Source organism: Lissotriton vulgaris, chromosome 1_2, assembly GCF_964263255.1.
Source record: "Lissotriton vulgaris chromosome 1_2, aLisVul1.2, whole genome shotgun sequence".
In the NCBI taxonomy this organism is placed as follows: Eukaryota; Metazoa; Chordata; class Amphibia; order Caudata; family Salamandridae; genus Lissotriton; species Lissotriton vulgaris.
The window spans coordinates 174503291-174522294 of record NC_141686.1 but is presented as its reverse complement, the minus strand read 5'-3'; the positions used below and the strand labels follow the sequence as shown (position 1 = coordinate 174522294).

General features: G+C 41.5%; 1 protein-coding gene across 1 annotated transcript in view; it reads right to left on the bottom strand.

Moving 5' to 3' along the window:
- Positions 1–1838: 1838 nt before the first annotated feature.
- Positions 1839–19004, bottom strand: part of LOC147734803 (cathepsin S-like) — a 37212-nt gene continuing 20046 nt past the window's right edge. The window contains exons 6-8 of the mRNA XM_086953074.1: positions 12864–13026; positions 5141–5240; positions 1839–3962 (exon numbers count right to left, since the gene is read on the bottom strand). Coding sequence (XP_086809200.1) covers positions 3863–3962; positions 5141–5240; positions 12864–13026 — 363 coding nt within the window. The 3' untranslated portion in view covers positions 1839–3862. The remainder of the gene's footprint in view (positions 3963–5140; positions 5241–12863; positions 13027–19004) is intronic.

Genomic DNA, 19004 nt, shown 5'->3' with positions numbered 1-19004 from the left:
TTAAAATGCACGCTGCCCTACCAGCTACCTAGGGCCTACCTTTGGGGTGTCTAATATATAACTAAAAGAGAGTTTAAGGCTTGGCAAGGGGACTTGGATTTTGGACACGTTTTAAGGGGCTACTTGAGTGGAAGGCACAATGAGTGTTGCAGGACCACATGAGAATTTACAGGCCCTAGGTATATTGTATACTACTTTGATAGAGACTTATAAGTATATTAAATATGCCAATCATGTGTAAGCCAATTTGACCATATGTTAGAGAGTGAGCACAAGCACTTTAGCACTGATTAGCAGTGGTAAAGTGCAAAGAGTTCTAAAGCCAGCAAAAACAAATTCAGAAACACAAGAGGGTGAAGGCAAAAAGTTGGGGGAAGACCTCCCTAAGGCTGATGGGTCTAACAAGAATCATCTTGGATCAGGGTGGTTTTAATCTTAATAGAGTTCTGCTGCTTTTCATAAGGTTGGTCATCCTGTGCCTGTGGAGAGGTTAGTGAGCATTGGCGTTTCAGATCTGGATTAAGTTCTTTCTTCCTGAAAGATCGAACTGTGTCTTTCTAGCCCATTCATATCCAATGACTTTAGTTTTCCCTGTGGGGTGCCTTAGGGATCCTTTCTGAGCCCCACATTATTAATTGTATACATGGCCATCCTGGCTATCAGATCATTTTTTGTCTCCTGTATGACATCTGCAGATGACATCCAGATTGCCATTTCCAACTCCAACAATCTCGGGGAAACCCAGAGCAGATTCTCTACTGGTATGTTGGTCATCTTTGAATGGATTAATTTAATCTTTCTGAACTTTATGCAAAGAACAGAGAGATTTTACTTTTTGGAAGGAATAAAGAACTTGGATCCCTACCATTTCCCATTCTCTCTGACAGAAATTTGAGCATGTTCTCTGATACTGACATTTCATTTGCAGCACACATCACTGCCATAGCTTTCTGGTGCTTTACCATGCTCCAGGTCATTCATAAAATCCTTCCATATATGCCAGTTTCTGTTTGTAATACGATGGTACATGCCCCTAATTCCTCCCGCCTGGTCTGTGCCAATGCTCTTCACCTGGTTGCCAGCTTACCTCATCAATAAACAAATCGTACAAAATGCGGCGGCCCATGTCATTCTTACTCTTTCCTGTAGGACCTCGGTTACGTCTCTTCTTCCCACATTTAATTAGCTACCCATTTGGCAGAGATTTACTTTTAGGCTCTCTGCCTACTTTTTAAAGCCATAAAGAGCATTGATCCTATATAGCTTTACGGAAAAATCTGTTTGTATATGCCTGTACGTATCCTTCACTCCTCCGGACCCAGCTTCAAAATTCTGGCATTGCTGCATGGGAGGGTGCTCTTTTTTCTATCACACTGCTGAGGTGTGATACTCGCTCTCTGTCACCTTGAGGCAGGCGTGTATCTATTCCTCCTTCAGAAAGTCTTTAAAAACTTGGCTGTTTCAGCAGTTGTAAGGTTTCCTCTTAATGAGTTTACCTCAGTGCCAGCACACCCCTCTTTAGGGGATACAGCGCTCTTTAGAATTATCATTTGTTCGTTCATTCATCCATCCATCCATTCATTCATTCAATCTTATTTAAGTATCATCTCCTGGCCTTTCTAGAATCTTATGATATATACACATGACTTGGATTCTTCTGTGAGAAAGGTGGCAATCAGACATCAGACTGTGCTTGAAAGACAGAAGGCATTTTTTGTATTTTGAATGTTTCAACATAGGAATTATGTACAAGTGCATCACTCAGAATTCTAGATACATCGTCTTCTTTCACAATAAATTTGTTCTATTTTCAAACCAGACATGTTCTTTGAGCCTGGTCAACATATATGTGTTATTTTATTAAAATAATAAATCAGTTTTATTTAATTGGTGATCAAACACAAAATCGCCTGGCATATGCATGCATTTAAAACATACGGTGTTTTCAGAATGCTTCTGCATGTATACATAGTTCAATCAATCAGTCAATCAGGGTTCTTATAAAGTGCGACTACTCAAGGTACTCGGAAGAGCCGGTATGGGGGTTCTGCAGATCAGTTGAAGAGCCAAGTCTTGAGGTCCTTTCTGAATTGAGGCAGTGATGGTGATTGCCTGAGGTGTAGAGACAAGGTGTTCCAGGTGTACGCCGTGAGGTAGGAGAAGGATCTTCCTCCAGCCGAGGTCTTTCGGATCCGTGGGATAGTGGCCAGATGGGCGGAGTTGAGGTGTCTGAGTCCTGAAAGTTCTTCAGTAGCCATCCAATGGTGTTTTGGAAATTATTTAATGATGTACAATATAGGTTAACTGTTATAGTTTCTATCTACGAATGAAGATTGCATAAACATCCTCCTAAATGGCGAAAGTCACAGGTAGTTTTCTGACCAACTTTAAAGACAGTGAAATGTTGCAGTTTGTTATTAGCTGAAAATGTGTGAATGTGTGACACGCCGGTTTTGAAATAGTAACGGCTCCTATTTTGACCGTAAAATGTGACATATGGCTACGCTGCCTTAGAAATAAGCTTTTAAAAAAGACATGAAATATTAAAATGGCAACACATTAAAATATAACATTGCTTTTTATTAATAGTATCTCATATTGAGCTGTAGAAGATGAAGATTTGCAAAGGCACAAGCATTTAGCCAGAATAGTGCATTTTACTCAAAGTACATAAGTAGATTTGCTTAAAAAAACACTTCTCTTGCCTTGTTTTGCTCTCTCATTTAAAGGCAATCTTTGCAATATCTGATGTGTTACTGTGTTAGCGGACAACCCCAAAAACCAAGTGTGTGAAAGCTAAGACCTACGTATTTGCACACACCTAATTAATATTCTAAATCTTGCAAATCAAAATCTTTTCTTTGTGTGTATATTGGACTCTCGTAATGGTCTGTTCATTATGATTAAAAAACCTTTCACGAATCCCAAACGGTAAAACATAAACATGTCAGATAAAGTTAACAAGTATCTTCCAAAGATGTTCAGAAGACACACGTATCAAGCTCTGGTTCATTTGTGGGTTCCAAGTGATGTCCTCCATGTGGTTTCCAGACAAATTGCAATTCCCTAAAATAGACTCTATTTGTAGATGAAGAAATTATTCTGAACTTTAGCTTGGGATTGTGAGTTATATAGTACCATTCCTTGTTACACATCCACATTTTCAGCCTTTTTCATAGTGTGACATCTGTGGATACCTGGTAGGTGGGTTATCACTGTGATACATATTTTTGTACTGTCCTTTATGATACATTATGTTGCCATATCTTAAAAAGTTTTGCATGAATAGAGACTTCAAACATACAGCCAACACACATATCGACCCTTTAAAAAGCTCCCTACAAACATTTTGTCTTAGACCCAATTCCACCATGGAGCACTTTCCTCCAAATATTCCGGAGTGAGATTTTGGCTAAATTTATACATTTTAAACTTGACAAAATTTATCTTGACAAAATTTATGTAGGGTGGTATTTATGCATTGCTGATATTGTGTCCTATTTTATTTTTGACGTCATATTTTTACAGTCTGTATAATTTTCTAGGTATACATTTTGACAACTCACTCATTAAAGCGGGGACTGCCACCACTCTCTCCCTACCCACAACCTTAACCATCTCCGCCCAAAATATCCCCAGGTTAGTGAAGGTAATAAAACAACAATTCCCATTTTTTATTTGTTTAAATTTAAAAAAATGTTTAATTGCATTACAGATGATTTGCACATTTCTTCTGTAGTGGACGCAAAATGTTTTTGCCGGTGAATGCCTTACAATGATAACATGGTTCGGTCATGGATCAAGCTCTCTTCTCGTAATGAATTTGTGAAAATGATGGGACTTGCTATTCTTCCTTATGGGGTCACATGATGTCAGCAGTGGCGGCTTGATCAGCAATTTCACATTGGTTGGCATTGCGTTTAACTTTTGCAAAGCCATTCTCACCCCAAACGGTCCCCCAGCTGTAAGCAGTAAGAGTAATGATATTAATAACTTACTACAATGTCATTTTGATTACAGCAAAACTTTTACAATAACAACATAAGGACATCTTAAAGATATGCTTGGATTGTATTCCGTCATTGAGATTTACATAGAGGATTACTTTGTTATACCACTGAAATTAGATCTCAAGCCTTGTTTTCCTTTTTTATAGCTTCCCCAAAATTAAAGTTGACCACAAGATCCATTGTCTAAAGCTTCAAATCATGTAATCCAGATAAAAGAAGCTTTTCTAGTCCCAGTGTTAAGACTTTACCAGAACACATATCTCGACTCGAAAATGTATATAGAAAATCTGTCATGGATCTGGTCCTCCTGGACTTACTGTGAATATCCAAGAATACCCTTGCTGTACACAGAGATAGGTATGCCAACTATAGTACAAATCAGTGTGCATCTAAACACAGACCAAAGGAAGATGAAGGGGCAGGAAAACTGCAAACTACAAAATTAATCTTTCAAAGCCTTCAGGAAGCCAGAACATTCTAGTGGCCAGTGCTGTGCTTCCCACCTACAGTTACCTCTGGAATTTAGTACCAGTGAGGAAAAACGGACTCTTTGACCTTCGGATGCCCCTGGATTAAAAATTACACTCTCGACCTTCAAAAACAAGCAACACAGCTGAAAGTGTACTCTGGCCTTTAAAGGCGGCCAGTTTACAAAGTAATTTTCAGTTGTTCTGAAAACAACACACTGTGGCAGTAAGCCACATGATGAACTACATTTAACATCCAACCCATGAGTTTCAATAGCAAGGCCCATAGCTGCTAGGTGCGCTTCTCCATTGCTCAGGATCTCTCTAGCTAGCAGAATTTAGTTCATGGAACCTGGGATAAGAAGGGATTCCAGCTAGCCTCGTTGATATGGATAGCCTGATCATGCAATGTCCAGGGATCACAATCATTTATCTTTTGCCTGTTTCTTCAAACTTTGAGACCTTCATACAGGTTTTTGGTGCAGCAGTTCATGCGACCGATCCACCACCCAAAGTAAGTGCCACAACTGTAATCACACTCCCATCTATCAAGAACCTGTTACAATGCTAGAGTGGAACAGGAGTTTAGCTGTGGAACTGGTCCAGTGAGAGGGAATCATCCTGGTTCAAGAGGCAAAAGATTTCAGTGCTACACAAGCTCACCTGTTCTTGATTATCCAATAATCGTCACCATCGTCCGTTCCATAACCGATAATGATGATGGCATGGTTTGCTTCTGCTGCACAGTCTCCATCATATATTCCTACGAAAAACATGCTAGAAAGTTAGATGTCAACTAAACACAAACATTCAAAATAGCCTCTACTTCCACAACTCCCCTTTATTTACTCTGCGTGCCTAATCTGCACAACATATACTAACTGATCAATTTAAAGATAATTATCACCAATTAGTGGGTATATCATTCATGTATGCTTGAATCTGGTGGATATAAACATTCTGCAGTGTGCATGTTATTACTAACTTTTGTACCTGTGGTATTGTAAAAGTGGAGTTCTTATTTCCCTACTCAGAGTATATAATCATGTCATGTATTGTTGGCTCTCAAGAAAAGGGAATTTATTCTTTTGGAAAGGTCAATATTTCTGTTGAAATCAGGCACCCACATTTTAACCACAAACAGTATCTTATAGGGAGAATGACCACGAAGGGATTTTATAGGCAGATTGGCTAGGGCTTTCTGGACCGCATATAGGCGATGGACCCAACTGCGATCTGAGCCTAATACCCTAGCTGTTAAAGACTGCTTTAAGTTCTGGTTTTTCCTCTCCACTACCGTATTTCCCTCAGGATGATAGGGGGAAGAATACTGCACAGTCAGCCACAGTTTCCTTATGGTGTCTCTGTAAGCCTTAAAGGCGAACGCCGGACCCTGGTCAGAATGGAACGTGCCAACTGCGTGTGTCTCGATGAAGACTTGCAGATCTTGTATAACATTTCAGACATCAGCTAATCGCTGTAGTCAGACCCATAGGAATCCAGAGCAGGAATCCAGTGCCCCAAGGTGTATTTGTAAGCCTCATCTGATTGTAAGGGGCCGCAGTGATGCAAATGAATATAAGCAAGTGGCTTGTTGAAGATTAATAGAGGTCTCTCTGGTGGACATGCTATGGTTAATCCCTTCATCTGCTAGTAGACGTCACATTTAAAGACAAACTCCTTGTTCTGTTTGTATGAACCTGGCCACCAATATTGTTGCTGCAATAGTGACATTGTAGCCACCAATCAAGCAGGTGCAGATGCTAAGCCCTCATGTGCTGCTAGGATTAAACCTAACCTGCAGTTTGAATTAGATATTACTAGATCCTACTCTCCAGGAACCTTAGCAAATGAATGTTTTAAGCACTTAACTGGTATAAGTATTTAGTTGGAAATCCTTTCGGCAGGTAGGTGCCATCATGTGCTGCGTTGACAGCCACCATGATGTCTTCATTTATTTTCATACTGTTGCTTTTGCGGCTTCGTCAGCCATGGAATTCCCTGCAACGTGTACTCCTACACACTGGTGACTCAAAGTGTGAATCACATGAGTCTGTGGTAAGCATGCTTTTAGCTTAGCCACGTGACCACTTGTCCTCAAAGCATCTTGTGTTTTTTTGTGCATGTGAGAACGTTCCATCTCTCTTGCATTGGTATGCCCCCACTTTTCTACGAACTGCTGATTTGATTTGACTGAGTGTACCCTGGGTTCCTGCCAACCAGGTCCCCAGGGCCTGTGTTCCTTCCCTAAAACTATGTTGAAACTAAAACCCAATAGGCATCTCTAGCCACCTGTCAGCCCCTAATAAATGGTACCCAGGGCATGGTGACCAGAGAAGACCCCTGAGGACTGCAGCACTTATTGTGCCACCCTCAGGGGATCTGTACCCTGACACCCACAAACTGCCTTTGCAGGCTGAGTGTCTAAGTACAGAACTAAACAAAGAGTCAACATGGCACACATCTCTGTGTGCCATGCCCACATGCCCACAGAACCCACTGCCCTGGCATACTTCAGTCACCCCTCTAGCTGGGTGCCCTATGCCAGAGGTGTGGGCACAGGTGCATGAGCATGAGGCAAATCTGCCACCTGGTATACAAGCTCACTAAAAATAACTCTGGGAGAAGTGAGAGCGTCAGAGCGGAGATGGCGCCACCACTACAAGAGTAATGACCGGGAGACCTATAAAAAGGCCAGGAGGGATTATCATGCCTCAATTAAATGCGCTAAAGCAACTTACTTCACAAATCTGATTGAAGCTACTAAAAATAAGCAAAAAGAGATCTTTCAAATTGTCAACAGCTTTAGGATCCCCAAAATACTTTCCCAGGAAAGTCCGCCATCCCAGATTCTCTGTAATGAAATAGCAATGTTCTTTGAACAGAAAATGTCTAAGCTCACAAAAGACTTTCCTCAGATCCATCAAAAAGAATTAGACACAGCATATAAAGCCCAAAAGGAAAGGTCCTGCACTATAAGGTGGGAAACCTTCGCCCCGATTAGCCTGGAGGAGTCCTCCCAGGCTATTTCCAACCTCACTTCAGGTTCACCTTTTGACCCCTGTCCCCTGGCATCGTTAAAAGCCATAAGAGAGGAGGTCAATCTAGTGATTAACCCTATTCTTAATTCATCACTCCAAACAGGAGACATTCCAGCATGCTGGAAGGTTGCAGCTGTTAGACCCCTTCAGAAAAAAGCTCTCCAAGACCCCCCACTTTTATCTAATTTACGGCCCATTTCGCTCCTACCAGCCATATGTAAGGTTGCAGAGGCCTGTGTTAACAAACAGCTCACGGCATATCTGGAGGAGAAAAATGTTCTTCATTCGAATCAAGCTGGCTTCAGGGCCCACTATTCTACAGAGTCAGCTTTGCTGTTTTCCACGGAAAAAATCAGAGCCGCATTGGATCAGGGCAAAAGGGCAGTCTTGATCCTATTGGATCTATCTGCAGCATTTGACACGGTGTCTGATGCTATTCTATTACATCGCCTGACGAGTGCAGGCATAGCGGGCACCGTGTTAAAATGGTTTAACAACTTTCTGACGCAAAGACAGCAGATTACTATGCTGGGGCAGTTCTGTTCCGAAGAGAGGAGGGTTCAGTCAGGGGTGCCTCAGGGCTCTAGTCTGAGCCCCATTTTGTTCAATCTCTACATGGTCCCCCTGATTGAGCTCATCTCCTCATTTAACATCAGCACAATAGCATATGCCGATGACACCCAATTAGTCCTCACTTTGGATGAGGACCCGACAACTGCTGAGCAGACTCTGAGGGATTGCCTGAAGGCAGCTTTTGCCTGGATGAACAACAATCATTTGAAATGCAACTCTGCAAAAACAGAAATTCTACCGTTTGGTCAAAAAAATCCCTTCTCTCCCCAGATTTGTTGGCCGGAAGAGGTAGAGGCCCCACCCCACACAATCGTAGCGGCACAAAATCTGGGAATTAAATTCGATGACACCCTATCTTTTAAACAACAGGCAAGAGAAGTGGCTGGGTCATGTTTTAATATAATAAGGGGCCTCAGGTAATTTTTTGACCTCCTCCCTTTGTCTGCCAGGCGCACGGTGGCAGTGGCGCTAATTACATCCAGGTTGGACTATTGCAACAGCCTGTATGCGGGGGCAAACAAAGCAGCCCTGCACAGGCTGAGATGGTCCAACATGCTGCAGCAAGACTAGTTCTTGGATGGCCCAGAAAAACCTCAGCCTCTGCAGCACTGGATGTGCTTCATTGGCTTCCCATTCAAAAGCGCATCCTATTTAAGGTCCTGATAATTACCTTTAGGGCCTTTCACAAGCAGGGTCCACAATATCTGCTCAACAACTTTAATCGCTACCATCCCACTCGAGAACTTAGATCTTCAACAGCCAACTTGATGGTCGTCCCAAAGTTTAGACTTGCTACAAGAGGAGGAAAAACTCTAGCAGTAAGAGGGGCTAAGGCCTGGAACAAATTGCCTCATCAACACCACGCAATTACCTGCGAACAGAAGTTTAGAAAATCCCTTAAAACATGGATCTACAGTATGGCGGATGCTACCTGCAAAACACTTGTCTAGGATTCACAATGGCAATGTGAGAATAACAAACCTTACCATCTTTGAGTACACGAGTCAAAGCGCCAAGATGCTCCCTGGAATGGTAGTTGGCTATACAAATCTCTCTCACATCACATCACATCACACGAGAAAACCCATTGAGCTCAATGCTAAATTGTGTGTAGAATTGTCTTGCCTACTGCAACCCCTGTACCTATTGTGTTTACAAAGTTTATTGCATTTCTGCAAAGTACTCACCTGAGAACTCTCATATTGGACAGTATATTTTGATACCTGTTGGTTCTAGAAATAAAACAACTATATCTTTGATATAAAAACAATTGGCCTGGAGTTCAGTCTTTGAGTATGTGAAACCTTTTGCTGACTGAGTGTGAACAACAAATGCTTTACACTGTCCTCTGGTACTGCCTTACTGCTCGACCAAGCTACCACTTTAGAGAGTAAGGTCACACCTGGCTTTAACCTCTGTTATACCTCTGGGGTTTGTGGACTCTATACACACTGTACCTTATTCTGGTCCAGTATATATAGAACCACTTTCTCACAGTGCATTCTTTGGAATCTCTGAATCCATTCTGGCTCCAATAGTGTAAATACTTGTTGTAAGACTGGACACAATGATACAAATTACACACTATGAGTGTGGGGAATCCAGCATCAATGGGCCCGATTCACAGAATGAACTTAAGACTCAATCCTAAACGTACTACTATTTTGGTATTCACAGAATGCACTTACTACTTTAGGCATTCACAAAATGATCTTACTACTTTTGGTATTCACAGAAGTTAGGATTTTGTCTTAAGTCTGTCTCAAGTCTGTCTTAAGTTTGTCTTAAGACAAACTTAAGACAAAATCCTAACTTCTGTGAATACCAAAAGTAGTAAGTTCATTCTGTGAATGCCAAAAGTAGTAAGTTCATTCTGTGAATACCAAAATAGTAGTAAGTTTAGGATTGAGTCTTAAGTTCATTCTGTGAATCGGGCCCTGTATTTTTAAGTGCTAGAATTAGAGCTCGAAATTCAGCCAACTGTGCTGAGCAGTCACCGAGTGACTGCATGTAGGTTTCCGCAGGGTGGAATTCTCCATTCTGCATGCGACCCTTCATGGTTGTGCACAACAAGCTTGAACAACCTACAGCTAATACATAGGCATTACTTACCAAGCTGTGGAGGATTTATCTCTAACACCTAAGGCATCTTCGAGGATTAGTAGGTGGGTAGGGTTCTTTGGGTATACAAAAGAAAACTACTCAGGTGACCCAATAAATAAGAACCCAAGCTAGAATGTTGGCGGTGCCATGTCATAAAGCCTTACACTCCTGGTTTTGTTGGACAACATAAACATCAGGATGGTGCTAAACTGATCCTATGCACACCCTCAGGATATGTTGCCTGTAGTCCTGTTAGCTCACAGTGTACCGCAAACCCAATCGACTAAAAATTAGATTGTGCATCCTCAGATCATGTGGCCCCCTTTCCTTTTGTGCACTTTTCATCCCAGGGTGGGCTCCCTGGGGAAAATAACGGCTTTGGGATGGTAGGTAAAGTTAGGATCTCTTGTACGTAGGAAAAGCGTATTTTGCAGTGCTAATATTTTTAGCTCTCTTTGACAAATCTCCATGAAACTTTCCCAAAAGGAGCTACATTTTGATTAGTTTGGGCATGGAAAGTTTCAGGGTGATCCATCAAGCAGGAGTGAGATAAAAGTGGGGGTTCCAAAACACAAAATCCCCAGGTATTTTCAATTTGCTTCTAGATGACGGACTTCAGCAAAACCTGCTGTAAGGAATTACACCAAATTTGGCTGGAAGTTAGATGTTGGTCCGCAAATGTGCTTTTTGTGTTCTAGTGTAAATCCAGTAGTTTTTGAGAAATGAAAGCGTAGAAAATAATTGTATATTTTGGGAGTTGGGTTTGCAAGAGTCTCGCGGGTGTCCATCGACAGAGAAAAATAATTAATTTAGCCATGATTGATCGAGAGGCTCTTAATTCCAGTGTGGCTTCACATTCTCATGGAAGCGAGAGGTTCCAGCGAGTACCATGAGAGTGACCACTCTGATTGGCTGGCTGTTGTCATTTTAGCAATGAAATGGCCCCATTACTGTTCACTGTAAAAAATAGCAGTTTTTGTGGAAATGAAGTAAAAAAGATACATAAGCAGGCATAAGAAAGGCATCCTATCCCCCTAGATTTAGAGAGGAGATCTCTAAGAGATAACTATTATGTTAAAAATAAATGTATATTGTTTTTTAAAACTTTTTACGGACTCGAAGGACTCTCACTGGATTGTGAATAGTAAAAAGGAGTAGGTGTGTTCTTAATACAGTCTACTAGTAGGAATTCATATTGTACGCCTTGTTTTAAAAAAAAGTTACGATCTTGCAAGACCCTCACGGGATTGTGAACAATAGAAAAGAGTAGGTGATCTTTGAATACACTCTAGTACATAGATTTGTTATTGTAGGAAGGAGTTTTAATAGAGAAGGTGTTTACCAGAGTCTACTATTTATGCCCATCACCTTGGAAAGAGTTCTGAGTGGAGTGTTAACGCCCTTCTACGCACCGCTGTAATATAATAGAATGGTCTCAGCCGAGAGGCATGTTCCTCCACACACCCTACTACATACACCCATCATCTTAGAGAATGGTCTCAAATGAGAAGATGTGTTCATCAGTGGAGAAGCGTGGCTCAGTGGAGAAGCGTGGCTCAATGGTTAGAGCGGCAGACCCTGATGCAGAGGTCTGGCCCGGGACCAGGGTTCAATTCCTGCCTCGGCGACTCTTGGATTCAATCTCCCCGGACCTGATAATTCTCACCTCGGTGCCTAGTCTTATCATGGGTCCCACTCTGTGACTCTGGGCAATAGCTTGCTTAATCTCCACAACGACCCCAGCAGCGCTTGGATGCCTGGCTTCACCTTGCGGGTGCCCAGGAGTGGACATCTCACAGGAAAGCCAGGAAGGGTTCCACAGCGGTATGAATACAGCGCTACGAGACCTCTGGGTAGAAGGCGCTATATTAATACAAACACATTTACATTTACATCCACACACCTATATACCCACACCCATCCTCTGAGAGAGATGTCTGAAAGGAGAGGCAAGTCCATCCTCACACCCTACTATTCCCAGCCGTCATTTGAGAGAGAGTGGTGTAAGAGAGAGGTGTAAAAGGAGAGGCTATTCCCTCTCTATTCACTACTATGATGCACACCCGTCATTTGAAAAAGTGGTCTCAAAGAAGAGGCCAGTCCAGCCGCACACCTTATACACACACCCATCATCTGAGAGAGAGGTCTCAAAGGAGAGTTCAGTCACTCCTCATACACCCTACTACGCACACCTATCACCCGAGAGAGGTCTCAAAGGAGAAGCCAGACCATGCACACACCCTACTACGCACACCCATCATTCGAGAGAGAGGTCTCAAAGGAGATGCCTGTCCCTCCCCATACACCCTACTATGCTCACCCATCGTCTGAGATAGGTCTCAAAGGAGAGGGTTGTCACTCTCCATACACCTGTCATCTGAGATAGAGGTCTCGAAGGAAAGGCCAGTCCATCTACACTCCCTTCTATGCACACCGGTCATTTGTGAGAGAGGTCCCAAAGGAGAGGCCAGTTTTACATAACTATGTGAAGTGTTCCTTTCCACAAACTACGGATTGCGCCATATGTGAATGTCAAAAGGCTCACTGGTAACAGTAACTGTTAATAATTGTGAAACCATTAGGCCACTGAAAGGTTACGTACATTTTTAACAAAAAATAGTATCCCTTGTTTATAAAGGTCATGTGATACATAGAACTACATATATTACCTTCCCCGCTAAACAACTGAAAATCTTCGGTCACAGCGAATCCTACAGTTACCGGCCCCTCGAAGGCCACTGCGGCAGCAATGTTGGATTCTTCAGGCAGGACGTAAAATTTAGACATATTCAATTTTATCGTTTCTTTCTGTTTGTAGGCGCACTTCTCAGCCTGCCAGAAGGAATAAAAACTATTTTAGGGGATCAATAATCAATTAATTTTCTGTCATGTACAATGAAAGTTAATCGTTCTACTACTTTATCCATTATGAACTTCTCCGATCACAGTGAAAACAAGCAAAATGAAGAACATCTGACAATCCATTTGCTATTGACGCATTAGATTACTGCCTCATCTCTGCCCTCATCTCCCCAGACCTGATTTGTGAGGCGGTTCCGCCTCTAACAGAGCTTTTCACCACTCTAATTGGTTGCCTATTGCTTCCATCTCTAGTTGCTGTTACCAAAGCTCCTGTGTGTCCTTTGTCCTAGCAGAGGAGAGGTAAGCTGTGCTTTTTAATAATAAAAGTTGAGTACTGCATTGTTCCTGTTACCTTGTCGCTGGGCGCAATGTATTGATTTACACAAGTATTTAAAAATTGCCTTTTACTGGCGAGAAGCTGTTTGGTACTGAATTGGATCAAATGACTCAAAAGGCGGCAGATGAGGTAAAAAATCATCAGCCTTTTCAATTCATAACTGGAAAGAAATCCTTTATTTCAAAATGACCAAGCCAATCCTTGCAGAATAAACGTCCCTTTCGCAGCCTGGCCCAAGGCAAGGGGGTTAGGAGGGGGGCACGATCAATACAGGCTTCTCAAGATCGACTACAGAAATGACTATCCCAGGGTAGGAGCAAGCATGAGACAATTTTATCCATCCACAGAGGTAGAATTCTGTCACAGATGGGTCCTGGATTAAGTCAAAAGAGGCTATACGATTCCCTTCATCAGGAGTCTTTCAAAGGATCATCTCCTTGCTACTCCATTGCCAAAAGAAGGATCATGAATTCAAGCAAAGCTGTAAGCTATACAAGCTTTACTGGACAAAGACGCCCTACTTCCAATAGCATTGAGCAGAGAGGCAAAGGATTTTCTGGTGCCGTGTTCCCAAACATGATGGAAGGTTTTGTCCGACGTTATACTTGAAAGCCTTGAACCAATGTGTACTGGTGGTTAACTTCAAGATGATCTCAGCTCATACAATAATCTCTTTGCTGGGACAGAACGACTTTCTTGTCACATTGAATTTGTAGGACACATATTTTCACTTCCTTATCCATCCGTCGAGCCAAAACATTTTGGGGCAGATCTACAAGAAACTAATGCAGAGCGATGCAGCAAGTTATTTTGCTGCGCCGTGCTGCCTTAGTTTCGAAGCAAAGGGACGCAACATATTTACAACAATATGTAGCATCTCTGTGCTTCCCCCTGTGCTGGCGCACAGATTGCAGTCATGCGCCAGTGCAGGCACCTTTGCACCATGGTTCAAGGATTCCGTGCGTCGTGGGGAGATTGTTTTTGTGAAGGAAGGGGCACAATTGAGGTGATTTCCTCTTCCAATGCATGTTATAGAACGCACCTCGCTATGCCACCCCTAGGGTAACGTAGCTTTCTGACACATTTCCAGATTAACAATTTCTCCTAAATCTGGAGGTTAGGTGGGGGGACCTTTGCAATAGCAAATAGAAATGGAAGAAATATGCAACCAATTGAAATTCTTGATCTCTAGTGTGGCGCAAACCTCTTTCAGAGGTGAAACTGCCTCACAATTCAAGTCTGGTACGAGGAGGACATGGAATCAGGGTAATGAACATTAACGTAAAGTAACTGAGTCATTATTCTCAACAAACTATCTACCTATACCTATGTACCTCTCTTTACATTTTATCATATGCAAATAAAGTAATGTTGATAATATTGGTATTCAATGAAAATGTACCTCTGTGGTAAAAGGTGAATTCTGATCCATTCTTCATTTTCGTCCATTGCAAACCTCAACCCTTAAGAAACCCATACAAAACTCTACCTGGTTACAGGCTTTAAAATCAATTGCTGGAAAAAACTGTGGTATAGACACACGGAAATTGGGAGACTCCACAAATTATGTAAAGGCTAGTAATCAGGAATTGTGGTCAAAATTTCTTGTGTGATTAAAAGTTCACACCAACCTAGTCTATAACCATCTGCAAATCAAATGCCAAAGCATGCTTGGTCCTGAGGAAGAGAAGCAGAGTAAGCCAACAAGTAAGGAGACTTATTTTGGCTACTGTCTGTACAATACCAATATTCACTTAAGAGTTTGAACACCCATTCATAATTGGTCATCTCAGACCATTACATTTCATTTAGGGATAAATGTGCAGGTCAATTGAATTTAGATTTATAACACCACTCTACAATCAGATGTACCGCAAAAATTCTTGCCGTGGATAGATTGTTGCAAGAAAGGAGACATCTCTTAGAGAGAGGTGGCAGGCATCACTTTGTTCATTAAGAATAATTGGTAAGCAGCCCCAATAATTCACTCTGTTTGGATAACTACTGATGCAGCTCCTAGAAGTCTCCAGCCAATTAGCAATAGGTTCAGGAGTTGACTCTTTTAACCACTTTTGCCAAATGTTGCCTGTGTGAAGCCAACACCAGATACCCACTATGTCATCAGGCAACATGAGATTGATCTTTTGTGATAGGATGAGCAATAGTCTGTTACTCCCTCCTCAACTATGATGAGGAGGTATAGGGAAGCGATCGCATCTCTGAGGTTTGCAGAATTCAGAGCACAATAAACCTAAGATAATTACTAAGGGCTTGACTTCTGATGGGCTGCTCCTTCATAAATGTGACAGATCTCATCTGCCTTATTACTACTGCATTATATGCTTGAAATAAAGTGGATGGGATAACCATAATATTTGTTACAAAGTACCCATCTGCTAAACTCTAAATCAGACTGTAAGTATGCACAGTGTCATGCAATAGATCCTTACTCAGAACACAAAATCAGAGACTCAGGCGAGAGGAAAATTAATTCCTGTGGGTAGGAGTTTAAAAAGTTTAAAAAGTTGACTGAGGACATTTTGATCCATTCCAAATTCAATGTAACTTCATCAGATAGGCTTAACACAGGTTTTCACTTGCTATCCTCTGGAGGAATATCACCCTATGCCTCTTAAAGCCTAGTACTCTCCCTACCTAGCCTGGGCGCAGTGTTTGGCTCTATTAAAACTCCTATAAATAGACTGTGTAATTCTTAGATGCCCTTTGAGTCACTCTACAAAACAATCAAGTCAGGGCTACTTCAAAGTGGCTATTTCATCTCTGACTGTCCATAGCTGTACCAGGTGAGCTTCGAGCTTTCCTCCTTGAATACAGAGCAGTAAGTCTATACTTGCTTTTCCCACTATTCAGCTTGTGTTACCACAAGAAGCCTCAGTCCTGATAATGCAATCAGTTGCCGTTCTTAAGCAAAGGCCTAGCAAGACACAAGCAACCCACAGTGCTCCATTAGTGGTAGCAGCCGGCTCACTTGTATCTTTAGTGCATACTCATCATTGATCTGAGCTGGGATCTCTTTGGATTTCACCGCCAGGGCAACATTAGCGGGGATTGGCATCTCAACAAACATCAACTTGTTCTTTGATGCTATCAGGGATGGAGGCTATGATAGCTCAACCAACCACTGCACATTCACAATATCTATTTAGGTTAGAATAAACTCAGACTATTTGCAGTGTGGTATCTGCCTGTAGAGAAGCTGAATGAATCTTTTGTTCATGGGCTTGGACAGAACCCTATTAAGTTTCCCAGACACTTTACCTCTTGATAGGTGATTTTACTTCCAAATTGTAGGAAATCCACTTTTTCGTCTTGGTCACCCCTGAGTTTTAACCTTTTGCTGGGTCATAAATGTAGTTTTGCTAGCTTTTGAGTGCTGTGCACTTTACACCTGCTAACCATAAGCAAAGTGCCTCTGCTTTCCTTTAAAAATTGTTAAATTGGCTTATTCTTAATTGGAACCATTAGCCTACCTATCAGTCCCTATTATATAGTGTAGAAAGGACACCCAGGGCCTGGAAGTTAAAATGTCACTTGTGACATCAGCTACAGTGACAGGACAAACTTGGCTTCAGGCCAACCCTGGTTGCATGACTGCTGCAGTGTGACCTGCAGCACGACATGTTGAAATAACCCTTTTTGACAGCCAACAACATCCCTTTGAAATATTATGAGGTCACCAAATATAACTCTTGTAGCCCACAAGATAGGATGCCAGTGCGGCATGTAGAAAAATAATATTACCATGTCCCTACAATGACAAGGCCCAAAAAGCTATTTTCACATTAGGAAGTCTGACTGGCCCATAGAGAAACACTGGGTTTGATAATGAATACCAATACAGTAGCTCAGGAATTATACCAGCTAGAAAAATAATGAAACAACTTTTAGTTGTTATTAAAATCCAATTCAAAGATTACGTCGGATTTTGTTTTATAAATATTTAGAAAAACAAACTTTTAGAAAGTTATCTTTTACCTGTCTGAAGTTCCAGAAGGCTGATTTGCATTGTTTCTCTAGCTTTCTGAACCAATGATTAGCCTTGAATATTTCTGAAGTTTGGCAGTTTGTGCTGTTTGGTGCTATTGTTACTAAAAGCTCATACCTCTGGTTCCCCTTACTGCAGTTATGTCATTTTAGTGTCATTTTGTTTGACATTTTACTGTATCCTATTTGGGATTTTTATTGTTTTGATGATTTGATTTTGTTACTGTCATTGCGTAAATACTTTACACATTACCCCAAATTAAGCCTGTCTGTTCTGAGCCATACTTGCCAAAGAGGTTGAGCTCAGGTTAATTTAGTGACTTGGTGGGTTCACCCTGACAAAGGGCTGTGATTAGTCGCCCACCCCATGTAATAATCCAATTTCTTACACATGTACATTACCATGTTAAAAAAAGTAAGTCACAATTTTAATGGTTTTTTCATTTGACCAATTTACACAACATAATTCAATTGGCAAGTGTCCCTTCATTTCCCTATAAAGCAACACACTACATTTCAATCTACCTAGTACCGTGCAGTTACATTTCTCATATGACTTTGCTCTTTACAGAAAGCTGGATATCATTGCTTTAGCAACGGCAGGGTCTGTTTATCAGGGAAAGAATGCTTTTAAAAAAGTAGTGTCATATGTAGCCAAAACTGAATATATAAAAGAACCCATGGGTGAACAGGTTTTATTAATTTCCAGCACCATGACGTGCTCAAAAGCTCAAACGTCTACTGGTCAGCTTCAATGTCCACCAAGGATGTGTGTATATATATATATATATATATATATATATATATATATATATATATATATATACTAGCAGCTCGTCCCGATGTTGTCCGGGTATGAATTGCTACCGGCCAGTAGTATATTGTTTTGTAGGATTTCGTTTTGATAGCATTTATTATCTGTGACAGGCCTGTGAAACGCTCCGATTCACAGTGCACTGCTGATGCACTTAAGAGTGCGCGTTCAGTAGTGGGTGAACTCGAGTTTCCCTACTTTATTTTTCCTTGCAATATTATATAGCACGAACTCGACAACATGGCATGAGCACAATTTACATTACAGAAGAACACATTCATTTGTGGTAGGCACGGGGAGACAAAGCGATTTGCCTGGAATCACAGGATGTTGAGCTGATGCCGAGATTCGAACGTAGCTCCCAAGCTCTAAAGTTCGCAATTCTAGAACTTGTGGCAGGAGGTGTGTCTAAAAGTGTATGTCTGTGCTGGACACCAATGAGAGAGACCTGTGCATTTTTCAAATGGGTGGTGAAAAAATATGAGTATGTTGCTGGAGATGTGGGCCGCCGTACCACCAATGTACTTACCGGGGGAGGGTAAACACCCATTATTCCGCAACTTTCTTTCCGCATACCATCACTCCGCATACTTTCATTACGAAAGTACCATGACTCCGCAAAGCCATTATAACGCATGGCATTACATTTTATATGCTTTTACCACGCATACATTTACAACGAAATTCGTTGTAAATGCATGAATGGTAAAAGCATGTTTTTTTTAATGTTTGGATAAGGTAAGTATGGGTTTAGGGGTATATGTTTTGGGGTACTGAGGAATATATTTTGGG